Source organism: Antechinus flavipes, chromosome 3, assembly GCF_016432865.1.
Source record: "Antechinus flavipes isolate AdamAnt ecotype Samford, QLD, Australia chromosome 3, AdamAnt_v2, whole genome shotgun sequence".
Taxonomy (NCBI): Eukaryota; Metazoa; Chordata; class Mammalia; order Dasyuromorphia; family Dasyuridae; genus Antechinus; species Antechinus flavipes.
Genome location: NC_067400.1, coordinates 524525985 through 524546757, shown reverse-complemented (window position 1 = coordinate 524546757; position 20773 = coordinate 524525985). Strand labels below are relative to the sequence as shown.

The window sequence follows — 20773 nt, the reverse complement described above, 5'->3', positions numbered from 1 at the left end:
GGTTCCACGGGCAATGCTCAGGAAGTTCTCATGGGATCTGGCTAACGCCTCATACTCTGTTAACTCTGGCTTTACACAGAATCAGACTTTAGAGAACAGCTAGTCCAATATCCTTATTTTACAAATAAAGAAACTGAATTTTAAAATTTTAACTGATAGGTTAGATTCATCCAACAAATAAGTGTCAGACCCAGAGCTCAAATCCAAGTGAACCAATATTCAAATCCATTGTTCTTTTATTAGATCAATCAGATAATTTGTCCAGACCTCAATTTCCATACCTGTAAAATCAGAGTTGAAATAATTGGTTTCCATAGTCACTCCCAGCTCTAGATATGATCCTTTGTAGTTTCCTGTGAAATATAGACATTGAATTAAGCTCCTGGCTCTAGGCTAGGTAGGGACTACTATGATCAGCCAGGAAGAAATTGCTTATTACCTGAATGCAGTGGATAGCCAAAAGAGGTCAAATATTTGGTTTCACATTGTTTTTGTTTACTTTTTATTTACTAAAGAAGCCAGAAGTGTTGTAACCCTACCTCCTTAAGACCCTAAGGCTGTCATGCTCAATGGTTGGTGCAGGGAATTAGTTAAGAGAACCTGAGAGTTACAGAGAATCTTCTCCTGGGTCTGTCATCAGGAGCACAGGATTTAGAGGTGGGAGAGGGAATAGACATTTCACTTGATAGGTCCAGTCCCTATCCATGCTGAGCTTCCAGGATCTTACACTTACTTCTCCCTCTTCTCCCCTTTTAATACTTCTTCTTCTTTGTTCTCCAGGCTTTGCAGGAAGAAATCAGCATTGCAGGCTGTAGCATGAAGTTGAGCTATCTGAGCAGCCGAACTCCAGGCTACAAGTCCGTCCTGAAGATCAGCCTCACCCATCCCACCATTCCCTTCAATCTCATGAAGGTGCATCTCATGGTAGCTGTGGAAGGACGCCTCTTCAGAAAGTGGTTTGCCGCTGCCCCGGACCTCTCCTACTATTTCATCTGGGACAAGACTGATGTCTACAATCAGAAGGTGTTTGGTCTCTCTGAAGCCTTTGGTAAGCTTCCTGGTGCTCTTGGATTCATAGAAGAGGGTGTAAAATAGACTGTCTCCTGTTCTTCCTTCTTTACTTTCTCCTCCCTCTTCCTACAATTCCAACACTCACCTCATTTGGGCAAGTCACTTTTGTTTCTTTCCCAATTCCATCAGTCAAATAGGGGTAAATTATAAATTCATAAATAATGTACTTTGTGTAAATGTAGTTCTTTGGACTAGGAAGATCTCTAAGTTTTCTTCCAATTCTAATACTCTGTGCCCCAATGATAAGTCCTTTATCCATCCATTATGAACTTATTATTTTTCACATTTTTATGTTAAAAATTGCAGCTTTATTATATAGCAACAGACAGTTGCTCAACAAATATTCATCAACCACCCACTGTGTGGTTGGCAATCTCTTAAATACAAGTGATATAAAGAAAGGTAAAAGGCAACCCTACTTTCCAGGAGCTCACAGTCTAATGTCAAGCAATTATACTTCAGGAAGCATAATGTAATAGAAAGTGTAGGTCAAATCAATAAACATTTATTAAGCAGTTAATATGTGCCTAGAAGTATCGATACAAGCAGAAAGACAGTCCCTGATCTCAGGGATCTTACATTCTAATGGGGGAAATAAAACATAAAAGGAAACTGAAAGTAGGATAGGGATGAAGATACTATCTTAGGGACTGGTAGAAGAAATCCAGGAGATTCAAGAATCTAAAGAGGAATAAAGATAATTGTTCTGCCCATCCTCCTTAAAATGTAGATTCTGTGCAAGCCAATTAGAGGGAGAGGATATGAAAATAGTGAGAAGTGCTCCAGGATGGAATGAAGTTCTAGAGTGAAGATATGATGTGGGAGAGAAAGTCCTGAGGAGATAAGTCAGAAGTGCAGTCTGCCCAGGGATGAAAGAGTATCATGATTAGAAACTCTGAATTTCCTTCCTGGTCCTATCAGTATGACCTCTATGAGTATCAGCTGCCTCATTTGGAAAATGGGGATTGCAAATATTAGTACTGTGAAACTTTTAGGTCCATTGTGAATCCATCAATTAACAAGCATTTATTAAGTATTTACTATATTTTAGGTGCTATCCTAAATGCTGAAGATAAAAAGAAAGTATTTTCCCTGCCCTGAAGGAACATATATTCTAATGCGAGAGAGAATATGCAAATAACTTCATACATACAATTTATATACAGTATAAATAGAAGGTTACCTCAGAGAGAATCAAAGATTAAATGTTGGACTATATATAAGAATCACTGCTAACTATAAAGCTCTGTTTCAACACACCAAGTACTGTAATCATTATTATTATTATTATCATTATTATCATTGTTGAATCTTAGAGCTAGAAGGAGACTTCAGATCTTCTAGATAAACCCTATGGCATATCTAACTTAGAACTAAATAACATTCTTCATCATCATCATTATTATTATTAGCAGACCAATGAGCTCATCAGTGTAGACTCCTCCAAATCATAATCCATCTGTGCCTTCTTGTCCTGTGAGGTTTTTATCTATCTCTTTCTGTTTATAGGATCATGGATTTAAAGTTGCAAGGGACTTTTAGAAATCTTCTTATTTAACACCCCTCCCCATTTTACAGATGGGGAAACCAAGGCCCAGAAAAGTTAAGGGAATTGCCAGGGTCATAATAAGTGTCTTAGTCAGGATTTGAACCAGAACTTTTTGACTATATCACCAAAACACTATCCACTTCCCATTGTGCCACTGGGTTTCCTCTGTTTTTTTGTAATGTTTCATATATATATACATGGCTAACATTGGCCTTTCTTCTTTCCCAGTGTTCTGAAAAAATATAGCAGAGAATAGTAGTAGTTAATATTTTATATTTCCTGCTACCCCATCTAGGTAGCTACATTGCACAGTAGATAGAGCACTGGATCTATAGTCAGGAATGTTGAATTCAAATCTAGTCTCAAATATTAGCAGGTCATTTCACTTCTATTTGCCTCAGTTTCCTCATCTGTAAAATGGAATAATAATAGCATCTATCTCTCAGAGCTGTCATGAGAATCAAATGAGATAATATTTGTAGAACTTAGCACCTGGCATATAGTAAGCACTGTATAAAGACCAACGTCAGCATCATCACTATTATTATCATTAATTATTAATATTATGTTATTATATTATCATTTCAATTCTATACAACAACCCCATAAGGTAAGTGGTACAAATAGCAATCTTCATCTTGAATTTGAAAGAACTGAAGGTCAGCTAGGTAAGTGACTCCCCAACAGTAGCAAAGGTAAGTCCCAGAGGAGTCCATGAGGACCTTTCTTTCAAATTATGTTACTACTATATTAAAATGCTACATTGATAATCTTGGTATTTAAAAGGCATTGATGCCTTCCTATAGTGAAATAGACCTCAGAGGCCATGTAGCCCAGCCTCCTTGTTTTATAAATGGGGAAACTCGGGACCAGAGAGTTTGTGACTTGGTCACTGCCACACAGCTAACACGTGTCAAAAATATTAATAGCAGGACACCTGGCTGCAAAGTTCTTCATATAATAAATCTCCTCACACTGGAGATGCCAAATAATGCATTTTTAAAAAGAAGGCTGCTATTTCATTATTCATCTATATTCTGCTTCTGTTTTTCCATCCTTTCCTCAGTTTCTGTCGGGTATGAATATGAATCCTGCCCAGATTTGATCTTATGGGAAAAGAGAACGGCAATACTTCAGGGATATGAAATTGATGCTTCCAAACTGGGAGGATGGACCTTGGACAAGCATCACGCCCTCAACATCCAGAGTGGTGAGTGATGCAGCAGGAGGCACGTGCCAGGGCTGCAGGGCCAGCACTGGTCATTGGGCTCTATAAATAATTCAGCGTCCAACTGAGGAAGGAGGCTGCTGTTGGCAAATAATTCATTGTAACCTACATTTCCATAGCAAGCTCCACAGTGTGTGCAGATTTAAATTAAGAAAAGCCATCTATTGGGTATAATAAAAATTGCTGTACAAGTTTTTTTGGTGGTGGTGGCAGTGGCAATGCGGCTTAAAATCAAGAGCCAGGTAAGGGCTAAGAAAATAGCCAATCTACATACAAAGCATTTCCCTTTCCTCTCAGCTAGACCACCAAATGGCATTGTAAATAAGGCAGATTACTCAGCCTTCTTAAGCCCCAGGTTAGCTCCTACTACACTTGATTCCAGCCCTAATGATCAAATGAAACTATATTTATAAAAGCACTTAGCACAATCCTTGACACATAGTAGGTGCTATATAAATGCTTTTGACCTCATTCTTCTCCCTAACATTCTATCATCTAATATTTAATATTCTATATCTCTTTCTGCTTCTACTAAAAGCTTTTTTATAAAAAGCTCAGAGCCAACCAAGCAGCAGTCTTATATTTTAGGAGAAAGGGGAGATTTTCAGATAGCCCTTCTCATTCATTCATGAAACAAAAACCTGTTACAGAATAAGAAAAATTACCCTAGATATAGTTATTCATCCTGAAAATCTTTATTCAAAACCTACTATAGACATGGCCCTGGGCTCAGCACTTAGAATTGTATGTTCATTTTTTAAAAACACAACAAATGCCTGTAAAATAAAATCAGAGGAGGAAATCAGTCACCCAACATTAGCTGTTCATGAAAAGAGAATGGAAGTAAGCTCCTTGAAAGGTACAGGTGAGTTTTTGTTTTGTCATTGTATTTCCAGCTCCTCAAACAGTACACAAAGAGAAGGCATTGATAACACTATTGTTGGCTTGGCTTTGATATCATATTGTCAGGGGCTTTGCCATGTTCTAGAAAGAATAAAAACCTAACAAAGATTGTTAGGTATGTAAGATTTTTTGCTTAAATTAAAACAGTCATAATAGTTAAAAAGAATAAGGTACAAATTCACTCTAAAGAAATTTCCCAATAAGTAGAAATGCATCCTTTTTGTCCATGCATGTTTTTTTTAAAAAAGGCTGAGATTTGTTATCACTTTAATAACAATCTCATTATTCCAGATGGGGCTTTGAAGAGTCTTGAAGTTTAAAGGGACATGATGGTTCATTTAGTCCAAGTTTCCACTCTAGGCAAGAATCCTAGTTTCCACATCTCTGACAGGTGGCCTTCCAGGAATCTAATTTAGACCCTTGTCTATAAGCTGGGGAAAGGATATGTATCCAACACAGATGGTTGTCAATCCAATTTTTTTAAGCTCCCTACAGATGGTGCTTTCATAACCTCCCTAGGAAACCTGTTTTCTATATCTCACCCTCGCTGGCATTATCTCTTGCTGAAATTTAAGTGAACTTCTTCCATTCTTTCTTAAAAATAGAACAGTATTGGTCACTATTCTTCAGCATTTCCATGCTTTCTTATGCCTATGTTATCTCTAGGTTATCCTTAATCTTTAACCAACCTCCTTTTCCAGTCCTAAATACCATGAGTGCCATAATTGTGGTTTTACATTGTATCTTGCCTATTGGCCATTTTCCATCATGTGTTCCTTACATTTATGTGTATTTCATTATCGCCTTTTGGTTCAACTGAAAAGGTGATCCTTGATTCACAGCCATGTAGCATCACTGTGAGAATATTGGTATGGAACATATGGACTTTTGCAGCAATAAGAAGATATTTTGTATCATTGAAACTTCTAAATGTTTTTTACCAAGTTCAAAAGAGTAGACTCTTCACTTTCTCTTCAATTCTGAACCTAACTGATTGGTCTTTGGCAGTATTCTCCAAGATGTATATATTAACTAAGTGAACCTCCTACCTAGCTGGACGTCATGATCTTGGAGAAGGGCGAAATTCATCAGCCATTTTTTTTCCCCAGGTGGATTGCTCAAACAAACTCTTTTGAGTGACTCGGGATTTCATTAAGGAAATCCTGGATCATTCCAGTATTTGATACAATCAGAAGCCTGATATTTCTCTATATACCTTTTAAAATATGAAGCCTTGAAAAAATAGTCTCAATAACACTAAAATCTAAGCTACAATCAAAATTTTCCCATTGTGTCTTAGCATAATTTTGTTTTGGTTCTATTTTTTTGGGAATGGGGGAGGTAATCAAGATTAAGTGACTAGTAAGCTAGTAAGTATCTGAGGCCAGATTTGTACATAGATTCTCCTGACCCCAGAGCTAGTGCTATATCCACTTGACCATCTAGCTACCTCTGTAATTTTTAAAATATATATATATATCATGTTGTTTTTTTCTATCCAGCTTGATCCTATAAATAGCTGTCAGTCAGGAAGCATTTATGAAGGGCCTACTATGTGCCAGACATTGTACTAAGTTCTGGCAATACAAAGAAAGGCAAAAACTATCTGCCTTCTCAAAATCTAATATTTTATTGTCTTGAATTCACTCTCTATGAGAATTTCAAAATTTATTCAGGAAGCCTTCTCAAGTATTTCACAGACTAATTTTTTAATAAGTTGTTTTAATGCTTTATATTTGTGCATAGAAATTTCTGGGATATTTGCTATCACCTCTACCACCACCTAAGGAACCCTCTTTTTTTGAGAAAGAAAAATAAGTCAACAAAAGCAAAGAAAGAGCATTGTAGATATAAGCAAGGATAATTGTGAATGGAGACTAGATAAACTGAGGATCTTGACCAATAGTGAGGCAGCAGCATCCTGAACTGAACTGAACTCAATTGAATTGAGAAAACAAAGAGGAATGATCCAAGGAAATGTCATTTGTTGACTAAATCCCTGCTTCCGTTTCTCAGAGAGATGTAAAATTTTCATAACTTCAGATGAATTTTTAAGTTAATTTTTAAGGTTTTTTTAAATTAGCAAATGTAAGCACGACTAACCATTATCTGTTTCTAAAATTTTATGTTTAATAGAAACCAAATAGATAGCTTAATTTCATAGAAAACTCCCTAGATTTTTGAAATAAGAGAGCTTGAGTGCAGATCCCAAATCTGTTGTTCATTATCTGTGTGACCTTGGGCCAAGTGTTTCTCCTCTCTGAGGCTTTATAAAAATTAGAGAACCAGATTAGATCATCTATGAGGTCTCTTCCAGCTCTAAATCTCAAAATGGGAAACTTCCCTGTACTAAATAAAGCATTTAGGAAAGAAAATACACTACTTCTTCATCCCAACTTACTTTTTTCTTTCCTCACCTTTGTCCTAGGTATACTACATAAAGGAAATGGAGAGAACCAGTTTGTATCTCAGCAGCCACCTGTCATTGGGAGCATCATGGGGAATGGACGGAGGCGAAGCATTTCGTGTCCCAGTTGTAATGGCCTTGCTGATGGCAACAAGCTTCTGGCTCCCGTAGCCCTTGCCTGTGGCTCAGATGGAAGCCTCTATGTTGGTGATTTCAACTATATTCGGAGGATCTTCCCCTCTGGCAACGTCACCAACATCCTGGAATTAAGGTAGTCATTTACTCACCATAACTTTCACTTGTTTTCCCTGTTCTTCTAGAATCTGGCTAGAATTAGCCACTGGGACTCCAAGATGGCACTGCAGCATGAGCAAGATGGAACAATATTCCATTCCACAAGGGGTAGTAAATGAGGTTGAAAGTTTCCTTTCTAAGGCAAATTCTCAACCCTAGCAACCAGATTTTGGAGAAAGGGTCCTTGCAGGTAAAGCAAGGCACAAGTTGTTTTTTTTTAATCCTTTGAGGTTAGATCAGATGTTTTACAGAGGGTGAAGAAAAGAGGAGATTATGGAAGCTATGGAGATGTTAAAATGTTGGTGCCCATTGACTTCAGTCCCTAAAAAGCAAATTACAGATCTTTTTCCTCCTCATATATTCATTCATCCATCTGTATTCAAGAAGCATTCCTCATATATTCACTCATCATTCATTCATCCATTTATATTCAAAAAACATTTCTCATATATTCATTCATCCATTTGTATTTAAGGGGTATTTATTAAGTACCTAGTGTATGCCAGATGCTGAGAAGACAATGACTAAGGTGTTTAAGTACTTGATTCTGATCTAGACACTCACCAAGAAAAATTAAGTACCTGAGCCCCTCCTAGATGTACCTTTTAGTTAAACTCTCCAACATTCAATACAATTAATAAACATTTATAAAGTGACAGCTATTTCCATAGGACCATGCTTATTACTAGGGGAGGTACACAGATTAAGATGAGATCACTGCTTTCATGAAGCTTATAGTCCAGTTGGAAGAGCAGGTATGTGAATATGGCAAATACATGTGCACAAAAACAGCCACCTCCTCAACATTTAATTCAATTCAACAAACAGGCATTGCGTATCCACCATATCCAGAGCCTATTCTAGATACTTAGTGTTGTGCCACAATTTCCTTTTATTGTTCTGCCTCAGTTTCCCTAAATTGTTCTGCCTCAATTCCTTGAATTGTTCTGCCTCAATCCCCCTGGTTGCAACCCTCTCTTCTTGACTATTAGGACTGGTAGAATTTAGGGCTGGCTACTCTAGGGTCATAAACTGTAAATGTTTAATCTCAGATAAGGGGGAGATCTTTTGAAATCTATAAGATGTCATTACTGTGCCTCGGTGAAAGAAATTCTCCACATTTTTTAAGATGAGGCAATTGGGGTTAAGTAACTTGCCCAAGATTACACAGCTAGTAAGTGTCTGGGGCCACATTTGAACTCAGGTCCTCATGACTCCAGGACCAGTGCTCTATCTACTGCACCATCTAGCTGCCCCCAGGAGAATCTTCCACACTGATGGAATCCTAGGTCTTATTTCCTTCCCCTAAATGAAGACATTGATTCCTTTCTAAGTCCCCTTCTGACACTAAATCCTAAGATGTAAGGAATTTCTTTTTCACTCTGCAACTATGGCTAGAGTCAAGAAAACCTGAGTTCAAATCCAGCCTTAGATGCTATCAGCCTTATGACTTAGGAAAAAGTTGCTTAATCTTATTTCCTCAGTTTCCCCAACTCTAAAATAGGGGTAATTATAACACCTACCTTTCAAATTTTGAAGATCAAAATTTATTATTTGGAAAATACATAGCACAGTGCCTGGTACACAATTGGCACAATATAAATGCTTATTCTCTTCCCCTCCCCATTCCTTCCTTTACTGGGAAGACAGTATCTATTGTCACCAATTTCTGAGGTCCTTGAGGCATCCTAGATGCCCTCAAAAGAAAGTCTTGTTGATAATGTAGGTATTATAACTAATATGTGTATATCACTAGATCCATGACATTCAAGGTCTCTTGGATTCCCCCATCATTATCACCTCCATCACCATCATGATCCAGGCCTGGATGCCAGGGAAAGATAGATTCAGAATGTCCATAGTTAAATAAATTCATTACATATTTCATCTAGATATAGCTTTTCTGTAATTAAGCCTCTTTTTCCTTCTTAATCCTTCTTTCATGGTTTCTGTTAAGAAAGAAACTCATAACCATGAACTTTAATCTTGAAAGTCTTTCTGAGGGATGGGGTAAAAAGCACAGAGTAGAGGCAGATAGGATGGAATTTATGATGTAATAAAAGCAGTAACAGAACTGAATGTCAGTTCTGCAACTTAGAATATCAAATAGATCTAGATCTTGACAGGGAAGGAAGCTGAGTAGATAGATGAAGCCATGGACCTAGAATCAGGAGGACCTGAGTTCAACTTTAAATTTCTCTGTAAAATGGACAGACAGGGAAACAATCCCCCAAAAAGGGAAGAGGAAATACAAACATCAAAGACAGATCGCATATTTGAACTGAGACCCTCTGATTCCAAATATAATATTCTTCTCATTGCAACATATTGTTTCTTTTTATTGTTTCTTTGACCAAGGGAAAGTCACTTAATTATTTAATCAATAAGCATTTACTAAGTACTAAGTTTTCAAATCCAAAAGATGAAGAGGTTAACCCAGGTGCTCTCTAACTCCTTCCCTTCCCAACTCTAACTCCTATAATACTATGACTTGAGGTCCATCAGAATTTGGATTCTGTTCCCAGTTCTGTCACTTAGTAGCTGTGTAATCTCAAGAATGACCATTCCTTCCTCTGGACTACTTTTCCTTCTTAAGTGCAAGGATCAAATGTTTAATGTTTTGAGGGGACTACAGTATATTATACATATATCTCTCTCCTGGTCCTCCTGAAAAGTGTAGAAGGAAACAAATGAGGACTTTCAGAAAGCTTTCTCCACCAAAACTTCCTTCCAACAGGCTCTACCAGCAGAGCCCATATGTCAGCTCTGTTACAACTGATATCTTTGTTTACAACTCTTCTCTATGACTAGAATGTCTTCCTCTTTACCTCTTCCTGCTGAATTTCTACCCATCTTTTAAAGGCCTAAACAAACTCCATCTCTCTCAAGAAGGCCTTCCCCATTTCTCCTGGTTGGTAATAACCTTTTCCCTCTGAACTTACTTGTCCCTCTTCTTGCAACTCCATAACTCTCAGTGTAATTTTGACTATCATAATTATTTCTTAGTGTCTTTCCCCTCCACTAAACTATAAGTTCCTTGAGGAAGCCCATGTCATGTAAACATCATCTAGGGGCACAGAGGTATAAATACCATTGCTACTGAATAAATATTTGTTGAATTGAATTGAAATGATACCCACACATTGCCCAGCCTACAACTGGGATATTTATAGGCAGAGAGATGAGTGGAGAATATGAGATTCAGAAAAGAAGCATGGAATAGAATAGTAGTAGTTAGAATCCTGCTTCAAATTCTTACTAGCTGTGAAACCCTGAGCAAGTCACCTGAAACTCACTTTTTCATTTCAGAAATGGGAAGGTTGGACTTAGGGATCGTGTCTTCCAGTTCTGCATCTAAGATCATAGGACACTATAAGTGCTTAGAAGAAAAAAACTTGCCCACAACAGTAAGAACAGCCTACATTCCTGAAGCACTTTTAGGTGTTGAAAATATTTTCTAGTCCATTATTTCACTTGATCCTCCAAAGGATGGGTTAGTGCAATGAATGCAGCAGTTGTAATATAATTCTGAATCTTTTCCATTGCATGACTCCCATTATTCTCCTTCACTGCACCATATGTCCCAACCAAACTGGACAACCAGCTGTTCTGTGAATTCAAAATACTACGTCCCACTTCTCTGCATTACCACAGGCCATCTCTCATGCCTTCCTCCCTCTTAATCTCCTCTTGAGAACATTCTTTTGTCAGATTCCCCCCTCCTCTGCCTAGCTTCCCTTCCTCCTTCAAGTTGACAGCAAATTCTCTCTCCTCAAAAAAGCCTAAGAGCCCTTTGTTTGATATCTTCTACCATGATCACTAATTTTTGTTATTGTCATTCAGTCATTTCAGTCATGTCCAACTCTTTGGGACTCTATTTGGGGTTTTCCTGACAAAAGATACTGGACTAGTTTGCCATTTCCTTTTCCAGCTCATTTTACAGATGAGGAAACTGAGGCAAACATGTTAAGTGATTTGCCCAGTTACCCAAATAGGAAGTATCTAAGGCCAGATTTAAACTCATGAAGATGAGTGTTCTCTGAATCCTGGCCAAGCACTCTATTCACGAGGCTGCCTAGCTGCTCCCTATTACCCTTTGCCTTGCACTATAATTTTCTGTGAGTATTTTCTGTCTTCCTCTCCTTTCCCTCCCCCAACAATAGAATACAACCTCTTTCAAGACAGAAAAGTTTGGTTTTCTCTCTGCATGAACATAGCCTAGCACAGAATAACTCCTTAATAAATATTTGTGAATTATAATCAAGCTGAATTAGTTGAAAAACATTTCCATGATCTCCCTTTGTGACTTTAGACCAGATGCTTAATATCTCAGACGACCAGTTTTGTAAAACAGGGATGATCCTGCCCTCCCCTTTCTTCAAAGGACTAGTTTGAAGATTAAGTGAAATAATGGACATAAAAATCATGACTAAATGTGACTATTTTCACAAAAGTCCATGAAAAGGCTGTCTCTACAGGTAGGTGGTCTTGTCCCTGCATGCAACTATAGAGAAGGAACCATGTTTAGAAAAAAAATCAATTAATGAAATTATAGCATAATGATGGCAGCATCACTTGTATTTTGTTAGGCCAAATGAATAAGCTTTGAAAATTATTTGCGAGGTTATATATGTGTATATATCTATAAAGTATTCACTGTCAAAAAGATTAGCCAAGAGGACTTTTCAGGGACATAGCAGAAGATGGTGTACCATGACATGGAATGATGTGTCAGGGGGGAGCATCGCTGCCTCTGGAAGCACAGACCCTTGAAATACACACATATGGTAATGGAGATACATCAATCATACATGCACTTTCAGCAAACATTCGTTGAGATCCTATTATGTGCAGAGAGCCATGTAGTTCACCATAGGGAATAGGAAGATAAACAAGACACGTACCCACCCTCGGAGGGTCTCACACATCCGCTCCTCTTCTCTATTCCCATTGCACCACCTTTTTCAGGCCCTTGTTCCCACCTACTTGGGTTATTACAGGAGCCTCCTATTAGCTTTCCTGAAATTCAAATTTCAAATCATTATCATAAAAATCACTCCTGCTCAAAAAATTCAGTGGCTCCCAATTTTCTCCCTATTAAATTTTAAACTCCTCTTCCAAGAATTTAAGACTCTCTACAAGCCAGCACCACTCAACCTCTCCAGCTTCATCTCTTTGTATTCCTGTATTCCAGCCAAATTAAATAACTTTTTAAAAATGGTCTTTTGAGGACAGGAGAAGTGAGATTGATAGTGGTAGTAGCGATAAGATATATAGTTATAGATATAGAATAAAAAGAGAGAGAGATGACTGTAATACAAAAAATGCAAAATAATAAGATGTAAAAGAACACACAATAGAGTATGATGAGTATACAGGAAACACCCAAAGTAATGAAAACAATAAAACAATTCAGGATATAAGAAATTATTTCCATGTGGGCTGGGAAGAAGGAGGGGAATCAGGGAAGGCTTCCTGGAGGAGGCACCTGAGCTGGGTCTTGAAAGATGGGAAAAATTTCAATAGGAAAAGGGGAGGAAGGAGGGCATTTTATCCATGTATGTATATATCTATATAAAGATATATAGAAATATATGCATCTATACATGTAAATCTCTGGTTATGAACCTATAGACACATATATCTCTAAATAATTATTCAGGAAAAGCAAAATTTTCAGTCCCCATCTAACCCTTGTTAAAGGATCAGGATTGTCAGTTGCTGGCTCTGGAGCAGGTAAAATCCTACGTCCTCTAAGATGTGTAGCAGCTTGTAAGGGAGCCCACTGACAAGTCATATCCAATCTGAAATATATCAGTGTCCAAACTGCTAAATCTTTATTTATTATCACACCGCACGGTACCATTGCTGTCAAGTTTTCAGTCTGCTAATAATGCTTCTATCCCAGCTTCTAACACTTCATTCTTTCTTCTATTTCCTGCATTCCTGTCTTCTGTCAGAAATAAAGATTTCAGACATAGGTAAGCCGACCAGGGGAACATTTCCTGCCTCTCCCTGCCTTGCTGCATGTTGTTGTATGGTGAGCCACAGGTGCCATTTCTATTTGACCCAATAGCCAATGTGATTAAGCCTGGTGGAGGGTAATCAGTCAAGCTGTGGATCAGGAGGTGGGACGGGCCCCAAATCCCCTCAGTCTATAGCAGAGAGAAGTGGGTAATGTTGAAATGGCTATGCACATGACAAATTGAGGAGAAAAAGGTGGGGGGGGCGGGGATTTTCAAAAACCCTGAATACTTTTGCTAGATATATTAATACTGTGGGTTTAATTGTCCTCCAAATAAAGGACAAATCATTCTAAAGTAAGGTCCTCTTGATAACAGAGAAGGGCTATTTTAATGACTTCCACAGGAAGGAATTGAGACCTCAGCAGTCAAGGCCAGAATTCAGAGACATGTTTGTGAGCAGCCTATGTGCCTGAAATTGGGAGCTTGGGAGACAGCTGTTTTACAGACTGGATTGTTTACTGGTTTACTAGTAGTTGTTCGCTAGTAAGGGCAGAGGCAAAAGAGCACAATTTGATAGGTCAAGCAGTGAGATTCCTAAAGGGGGAGGTTCCCCCTTTGTTACAGGCAGAAAATGTTTGTCTTCCCCATGGGAACACTATAGGAGATCCAATCAGCTACCCTTGGAGGGATGTCAGCCTGCCACCATCACTTGTCATTACCAGATCTCATCTGCCTTCTGTCAAGTATTTATTCATTTTCAGTTTCCTAATCTTCCCATCCTCACACAAATATGGATGGCTTAAAACTGAAAGTATCCACAGACTTTAAGTTTCTTGCACATTTAGGTGAAGTTCATTTCATTCTTCGGGTATGAATTAATGCAAAGACTATTGGTCTGAAAGTCAAGAGTTCCAGATTCTAATATCTATTACCGACTAGATTTGATCTTTTATATAAAGCCATTCTCCTTCACAGGCTTCATTTTCCTAATCTTAAAAATATAGAACTTGTATGGCATCTCCTTTAGTTTTATTATCCCATGCTGTGTTAATATTCTATAGTCTACAATCCAACATTCTCTGTTGTGACTCTGGCATCCTCTGTTCCAAGGTCCATTCCAGCTCTGATATTTTATGTTCAGTATACTAACATTCTGCATTCTAAAATCCCTTATAACGATGATATTCTCTGTTCTAAGGACCTTTCCAGCTTTAATATTTAGGGATTCATACATGATATAAATTCAGTACTGGACACGGGACCCTTCACTACTAAGTTGGAATTCTGATGTACTATATCCTGAGGACCCAAGAATAATCCCCATTGTCCCTCCAAATGGCAGATTGCTTTCACTTGAAAGTGGAGAATGAGTCTCCTTTCTTCCTAAATAACTTTCCCTCAGTCATTGGGAAATTATTTGCTCTATTACTTCTATGTGAAAGAGATAAATGGAAACAACTTATATGGGAGAGAATCAAGCTCCTTCACCAACCTTACTAGGCCCAGAAAAATTCATATTGCTTCCCATTATGACCAGATGAGCAGCTGCAAAAATCTGACTAGTACAAGGAAGATGAGCCTCTGGAGACCTAGAAGACCTTTCCTTTTCCTTTTCCTTTCATCCTTTTATGCACTCGGGAAGCAAGTCCTCTGAAGTATGGACATATAAAGTGAGGGAGAGCCACTATAAACAATCGAAAAGAGCCCTGTGGCCTAGGAGTCAAAAGTCCTAGAATCTAGTTCTGGCTCTTCCTCTGCATGACTTGGGACAAGTCAATTTAATTGATCCCTTCTACTTTAAATATGAACCTGTGTGTGATGCACTCTTTGAGGTATAAAAGTATATGGGGACTACCCCAACTAGTGTCTGGAAATGAAAAAAATCTGGGGATTCTAATGGACTATGAGTCTAGAGTCCTCTGATAATATAGATATGGATATCTCTCGCCATTCCACCATCCAAAAAAAAAAAAAAAAAGAATATGATCTTGGGCTGAATTCAGAGAGAAGATAGCCTTATCCTCCTCTATTCTGGTTAGATTGAATCCTCAATATTATATAAATTCAAGTAGCATAAAGCATTTTACTGACAAGGAAACTGAGGGTCAGAGAGAAGTAGGTTGCCCAAGATTGAACATGTTGAGTAATATTCAGTTCACAGTCCAGTGCTCTTCTTCCTAAAACTAAATTGACTGTCTAGCCAAAACTTTTCTCAAGTGCATTGGGACAGAGTTAGAAATTAACTCAAGATTAGCTCGGGAAACAGTCTCCAGCTAGTCCTTCATTCTTCTCGTTGTCCAAAGCCTTCTCTGGTCCAGAAAGTCACAATAACCATGACTTGAGCTGGGTTTCTAAGTCTGCTTCTGACTGACATTGTGTCCTCAGGCAACTGAGCTCCCCTTACTGAGCTTGATTTAACTTTTCTGTGCAATGACAGGATTAAATGACCTAATAACCAAGGAAAATAAGTCACATTGCTCTAACTGCCTAAGGCTATGCCTTCTAAGGTTGTTGTGTGTTTCTTAGAAGCAGGTAGCACAGAGCCTTAGACCAGCTCGGTGACCCTGAGCTTAACCCTGTCGGACCCAATTTCTTCCACTGTAAAATGAACTGAAGGAAATGCCCAGCCACTCCAGGAGCTTTGCCAGGGAAACCCCAAATGGGTTCGTGAAGTCAGACGTGACCAAGACGTATGAACAATGGTGGAGGCTCAGAGTTTTTAAGACACTTGTCCATAATCATGTTGCTAGGAGATCTCCTGAGATCTTAACCCGGACCTTGCAGCTCCCAAGTCCAGCTGTCTTCCCAGTACATCACTAAGATCCCTAAGGTTCCACAATTACAAAATAATGCAGCATCAGTTAACGAGCATTTGTTAAACATCTGCTGTGCGCCAAGCACTATAGATTACAATTAAAAGTCAAAAAAAAAAAACCAAAAAAACCGGAGATTACAGTCTCATGGGAAAAAACCACAAGTAAATAACTGGGCACCAACAAGATATCTGTGGGATGTGCCAAAAGTCTTACTGGACAGAGAATTCTGGCACATCTTAGATATCATGTAAATGGAAGGTAATCACAAAGAGAAGGGACTAGGAGGAGAGGGAATGGGGAAGGTCTTCAGGAGAGGGGCAAGATCAAAAAGGAATAGTCCAAGTAGTTCTCCATGGCCTCCCAGAAGAATTCCCTTAGGAAGGTTCAGTCTGGTGCCAGAATATAAACAAAGGGTAACTTCCTTTGGAGCTACCCCAGGACAAACTGGGAATTCACTAACCTAGTACCTATAAATTAAATGCAACCTGCATTCAAGTGGCTACAAGGAGTAGAAATAAACATTTATCTGATAACTATAGTCTGTCTGTTCCTCTGGGCTCTGTTGTGTTGCCCCCACATTTGTGTTTAGGAACTGGGAGGGAAAAACTGGAGTAAAGCCTTTGATTTTTTCCATTCCAGAACCTAGATTAGCCTTATTTTTGCTTTCCTGTTTGAATTGAGCATGTTGAATAATATTCAGTTTACAATCCAATGCTCTTTTTCCTAAAACTAAATTGACCACCTAGCTAAAACATATATATGTATGTGTGTGTATATATATATGTATATATGTATATACATATATACATATATATTCTGAAAAATAAGAAGCTATTATTATAAAAAATATTTCTTCAGCTGAATCTTCTATGACCAGAGCAACACCTTTTGAGCCTTTCATTCTTCTTTTGACCCTGTCTAAAGCATGAGGGATAGCATAGATTTGGAGAACAAAGATCTGGATTCAGACTCGGATCTACCATTTACTATGTATGACTTCAGATAAACCACATAATACTTCTGGGCCTCAGTTACCTCATCTGTTAAGCCAAGGAATTAGACTCAAGGTCGTATCCACTTTTAAAACAAAACCCTGACAATCCAAATTCTTCTCACTCTTATGCCTACACATCCCCTAGTCCTGTACTTATGCTGTTAATTTGCTTAATCCAAATGTGGTACCCTTACATTTATCCTTATTAAATTTTATCTCATTATATTTAGCCCATCATTTTAGACTGTCAGATTTTTTGGATCCTCACTCAGTCATCTGACATATTAGTTATCCCTTCCAGCTTTGTCTTACCTTTAAATTTGATAAGTAAATTGAATCCGTGCTTTCATTCAAGTAATTGATAAAAATGTTATAAATGGTACAGGGCAAAGGATAAATCCCTGGAGCATTCCACTAGAAACTTCATTAAACCATTGCCAAAATTTCCAAACTATACTGTCATTTAGCCCCTATCTCTCTATCTTGTCTATCAGAAAAACAGAAAAAAAAGTCTATGGTTTTGTTGAAGTCCAGGACCACTACATCTGAAGTGCTTTCTTGTTCTATGAGAATCTAACATTTTATCTGGTATTATCTCAAAGCATTTCAGAGAAGCTACCTGAATTTTTTGGTTGGGAGGAAGAACTAGTTAAAAGGAAAGAGAGAGAAATAGGCTTTTAGTTGACATTTGGGCATAAAAAAGAGTTCAGTACTTCTATTCAGTGTTTTGTGCCAGGTAGCCATATATGTAGTATGACTGGAGTCACTTTGCTTGTCTAAGCATCACTTTTCCCCATTATTTGAATTACATAGTTTCTAAGATCTCAGCAAGAATTAACATTCTGTTCTGAGATTCTTTCTAAGTTTTGCATGCTATATTTTAAGGTACCTCCCAGCTTTAACATCTTGTATCCCAGCATCCCAACCCTCCCAACATTTTATGGTCCAACATTGTGTCCAAATAGCCTAGGTTCCAAGTCCCCATCTCATGCTAACATTCTGTGTTCTAATGCTGTGATCTATACAAGATTAGTGTTGCATTTTCTATCTTCCTCTTTTAAAATGCATGCAGAATTGAGAACTGGGAAATCTGTCTCAGTTTCATCATCTATAAAATGAGATTTAAAATTTGAATATTGGTTTGTTTAGCACAATGGCCTTTAGAAGGTACTGTTGCCTTTGTTTTTTTCCTGTCAGGGACTATGAAGACTTACAATGAGATCACATCACTTAATAAAATCTTTGAATAATTCTTTTTTTATATTAGTAGTTATAAATACATTTTATAATTCAACACTCTCAAATATAGAGAAATAATGCCTTTAAAAAAAAGAGAGGCTTAAATTACATGACCTTCAAAGTCCTTCACAGTTTCTAACATGCTGTATTTGTTTAAAAAAAAAATTCTCTCTCCTAAAATGCCATACCAAATCATTCCCATAGCACCTGGTTCCAGGTTCCCTTCTCTGACTCACTTGGGAAAATATAAAAGTTGCCCTTAGTGACAGCACCCTCTGAAATTAAAGACATCTGCCTCAGGCTTTAGAAATGAAGTTGCTGATTAAATGGGTATTTCAGTTGTTACCAAAACCAATGTGGAAAAAGGACAGACATCATATTTCTCATCCGGTAAGTTTTCTCTAAAAATGATTCACTATCCTTGTCAAAAATCACTGACTTCAGCTATTTGGAGAGCCCCCCTAGAGTGAAGAAAGCCTGCTTCTTGCTTAGCTGTCACACAGGGACCAATCCCTATCCCCTGTTTGTGAAATGCCCGGAGCCCATCATTTGACCAGAATGTCCCTTTTGGAGTTAGAATCGTGATTGCCTCAGAGTTGAAAGGAAACTCAAAGATCATCTCTAACTCAAGTCTAAATTTTCCCTGGTTCCACTCCTATGAGTAAATTTCTGGTATCTAATGACAAGGAACTCTCACTTTCTTATGAGGCAGTCCCTTTCACTTTCAAACTTTTAAAAGAAGTTTTCCTTATAATAAACTGAAATCTGTCTCTCTCTAACTCCCACTCACTGTTCCTCCTTCAGCCCTCTGGGGCCAACCAAGCAAAGTAAGTCTCTTGCCTTCCTCCATGACAGACCTGAAAGAAACAAGTATCCTGTTCCCCCAAAATCTCCTTGGCTCTAAGCAAACATCCAGTCTCTTCCCTTCTCTGGAAATCCCACTGGATGTCAGTGTCATCCAAAAGTAGAATCCAGAGCTGAGCAAACTGCTTCAGATGTGGCCTAAGACCAGGCTATACACTGTGCTTCTGGAAGGATTAGACCACAAGAGCTATCGTTCTGACTCTTTATTGACTCATAATCCTTTAGTAAAAAAAAAAATTAAGGGACAGAAACATGGCCAACTATTTTCAAGTAAAGACATTCATAACAAACTGATGGGCCAGGGGAAATAAAGCCTATAGTATGTCATAGAGTCACTGACCATCAGAACTGGACAGATGACTAAATGAGATCTTAAAAGCACTGAATTTGAGGCTTGGGGTGAATCTCAGTAGCCATGAAGGACACCCCACTCTAAAATACAAGCCATTGTCCATCCTCTGATCTCTTATCTCCAAGATATCCCATTCTGCTTCTTACATGATTGATAGGCAGTGTTTCATGGCATTGTACTTAAATTTGTCTTTTTTACTAGAACATCTAATTAACCTTTCCTCAGCTTAAGGAGTAAAAAATTGAGACCCAGAAAGCCCAAACAACTTTCCTGAAACAACCCAGTAGATTAGCATCAGAACTAGATTTTCTGACTCTAAGTCTGTTTCATGCTGCCTTTCCTAAGACCAAAGGGTGGGCTCTCTACTTGACATATTATCTGGGATCCAAGTCCTCCCTTATCTGTCTTGCCCTGGTACTGGTATTGATAATCTGAAAAATCCCCAGGGTGAATGATATTCCTTGGGAGCCTCTGGAGTAAAAACTAAGCTAAAAACACATGGAACTCATCAGAGTAGACAGATACTTCTTCTACCTAAGGAGGGCCTGTTTCCCCTAAGGTGTCTGTCACTCACTTATCCTGAGTGACAAGTGGGTACATGGAATCATGGCCTACCTGTCTCCTATCATCAGGAAAGCTTTTTTACCAGATCTGAGATGCCTGAAAGGTCTTTGTATGGGATGTAGCCACAATGCATGTCAATTGGAAAGAGAAAAATCTCCCTGGACTTTAGTAGGATAGGTCATGGGAGTGTTCTGGGATATAGAGAAAAAAACTCTTCCACCAAATGGGCTGTTAATAATTGAAGATAACAACTCCACAATTCTGTAGCTCCCTAAGATCACTCTAATGCCTTCCTCACAACAACACGTTGTATAAAGATGATTATCACTGTTTTACAGATGAAGAAGCTGAGGTTTAGGAATAAGAAAGTGATTTGTGATTTGCCCAGTAGTAGTAGCAATAGTAGTAACAATAGCTAATATTTATATAGTACTTTAAGTTGTCAGAGTTTTTCATATGTATTATCTCATCTGATCCTCATAATTTTACAGAAACTTTTCAGTTTTTCAGAAACTTATAAAGTGGC

The 20773-nt window shown here is 38.2% G+C and overlaps 1 protein-coding gene across 1 annotated transcript in view; it reads left to right on the top strand.

The window, feature by feature from the left end:
- TENM4 (teneurin transmembrane protein 4) overlaps positions 1-20773 on the top strand; it is a 1176249-nt gene that overhangs the window by 1090803 nt on the left and 64673 nt on the right. The window contains exons 21-24 of the mRNA XM_051987214.1: positions 781-1048; positions 3687-3830; positions 7180-7429; positions 13413-13433. Of these exons, the coding sequence (XP_051843174.1) occupies positions 781-1048; positions 3687-3830; positions 7180-7429; positions 13413-13433 (683 nt within the window). The remainder of the gene's footprint in view (positions 1-780; positions 1049-3686; positions 3831-7179; positions 7430-13412; positions 13434-20773) is intronic.